Below are 1,711 nucleotides of genomic sequence, written 5' to 3'. Positions count from 1 at the left end.
AGGGACCAGTGGACAGGGTGAATGTTATTTTCTGCGTTACGAAATTGGTATTCACTGAAATTTTAAAATTCAAGTGACTTCATAAAATTTTCAATTTCAGTGAATCCCAATTTCGTAACGCAGAAAAAACCCAGCATTGCACGTGGCGCCCTCTACCTCTTGGGATGAGGTACTACGATGTCGGTGGGGTCACTCAAGCCCCAAAACTGAGCCTCTACTTTAGTCAATCCTCTTTGAATAGGACTCACGATATCGCCCCCCTGCAACACTCGTGTGGAATATTAGGTGTGACTGATCTCGACTTCACCCCGCAACATTATTTAAATACGTTTCGTTGAATAAAGGTAAATAAAATTCAGTAACTTATAACTAGACGACTGTATCTCTCCTAGGTCAGAGGTACGACAAAGTCATCAATTATGGGAGCGCAATGACGGTAGTAATGCCTCCATTTTGATGCATGCCAGACTGCAGTTGTAAATATCAATCAGAAGTGACATTTGCCTCAATGTTCTCAACTCGTAATGAATATTCATGGCATTACCAGTATTAATTCGCGCAAATGTTCTATTCGTTGAATTCAAATAGACATTTATTTTGAGAATATGTGAATAGATTGGTGATTTATTTTGTGAGAAAAAAATTAATTTCCACTTTTGCTCCACCTTCGGGGACTTTGGTATTATTTTCAACATCATTAACGAGAGGAATGCACATGATTGCATCGACGATTGGTTTATAATTTTGCATAGTATTAAGAGATATTGTTACAAATTATAGCATTTAAATAGGAAGAAGTGGAAGAAAGTGTAAAAAAGTTATCAAATTATTTAAGATTTATGAATTGTCCCTTGTAGTTAATCAAGATACGTTTGAAGAGAAGGATAAAAATGGCAGAACTAGCAGCCCTGCTGCGTCAAGATATACCAGAGGGTCGTAGCAACCTGGCAGACAGCCACACGAATTTGGAGCGCGTAGCAGAGTACTGCGAGGCTAATTACTTCCAAGCGGAGAACAAGAGAATAGCCCTGGAGGAAACAAAGAACTTCACAACCCAGTCATTAGCGAGTGTAGCCTATCAAATAAACACCCTGGCGTACAATTTTCTGCAGCTGCTGGACCTCCAGACATCCCAGTTGGCAGAGATGGAGAGCCAGATGAATCACATCGCCCAAACTGTCATGATTCACAAGGAGAAAGTTGCGAGACGAGAGATTGGAGTGCTGACAGCCAACAAGATGACAACGAGGCAGTACAAGATCATAGCACCAGCTAATCCCGAGAAACCAATAAAATACGTGAGAAAGAGCATAGACTACAATACCCTGGATGAAATAGGTCACGGTGTCAGGAGCAGTGGCACACCAAGGAGCAAACAAAGGGGTGGAAGTCAGGGAAGTGTTCAGTCACTCGGGGCTGTATCGAGTGGATCAGGTTTGGCAGCTGCCATGGTCGGTCCAGCACCCACTACTAAACCTCCAACACCTCCTCAAGCTGCTAGAACTGGAACTCTCAGCAAGGGTTCCAGGGAGTACAGAACACCACCTGCTGTTGCTCCTCCTCAAGTTCCCAGTCATTATGCACCGAATTATCCACTTGGACATCCAAGACGAGAGCGGGGACCTGGTTACAGCACTCTTCCACTCCATGCACACACCACTCAACACAATACACTCCCTCACAATAGCCATAATAGTCATAATAATAACGC

The 1,711-nt window shown here is 43.0% G+C and overlaps 1 protein-coding gene across 1 annotated transcript in view; it reads left to right on the top strand.

Moving 5' to 3' along the window:
• Positions 1–70: 70 nt before the first annotated feature.
• Positions 71–1,711, top strand: part of Abi (tyrosine kinase Abl) — a gene marked incomplete in the record, with an annotated part of 3,211 nt that continues 1,570 nt past the window's right edge. Inside the window, 2 exon segments of the mRNA XM_011305667.1 lie at positions 71–344; positions 858–1,711. Coding sequence (XP_011303969.1) covers positions 891–1,711 — 821 coding nt within the window.

The sequence above is a fragment of the Fopius arisanus genome, unplaced genomic scaffold (assembly GCF_000806365.1).
Source record: "Fopius arisanus strain USDA-PBARC FA_bdor unplaced genomic scaffold, ASM80636v1 scaffold00002, whole genome shotgun sequence".
In the NCBI taxonomy this organism is placed as follows: Eukaryota; Metazoa; Arthropoda; class Insecta; order Hymenoptera; family Braconidae; genus Fopius; species Fopius arisanus.
This window is presented reverse-complemented; position numbering and strand designations above follow the sequence as displayed.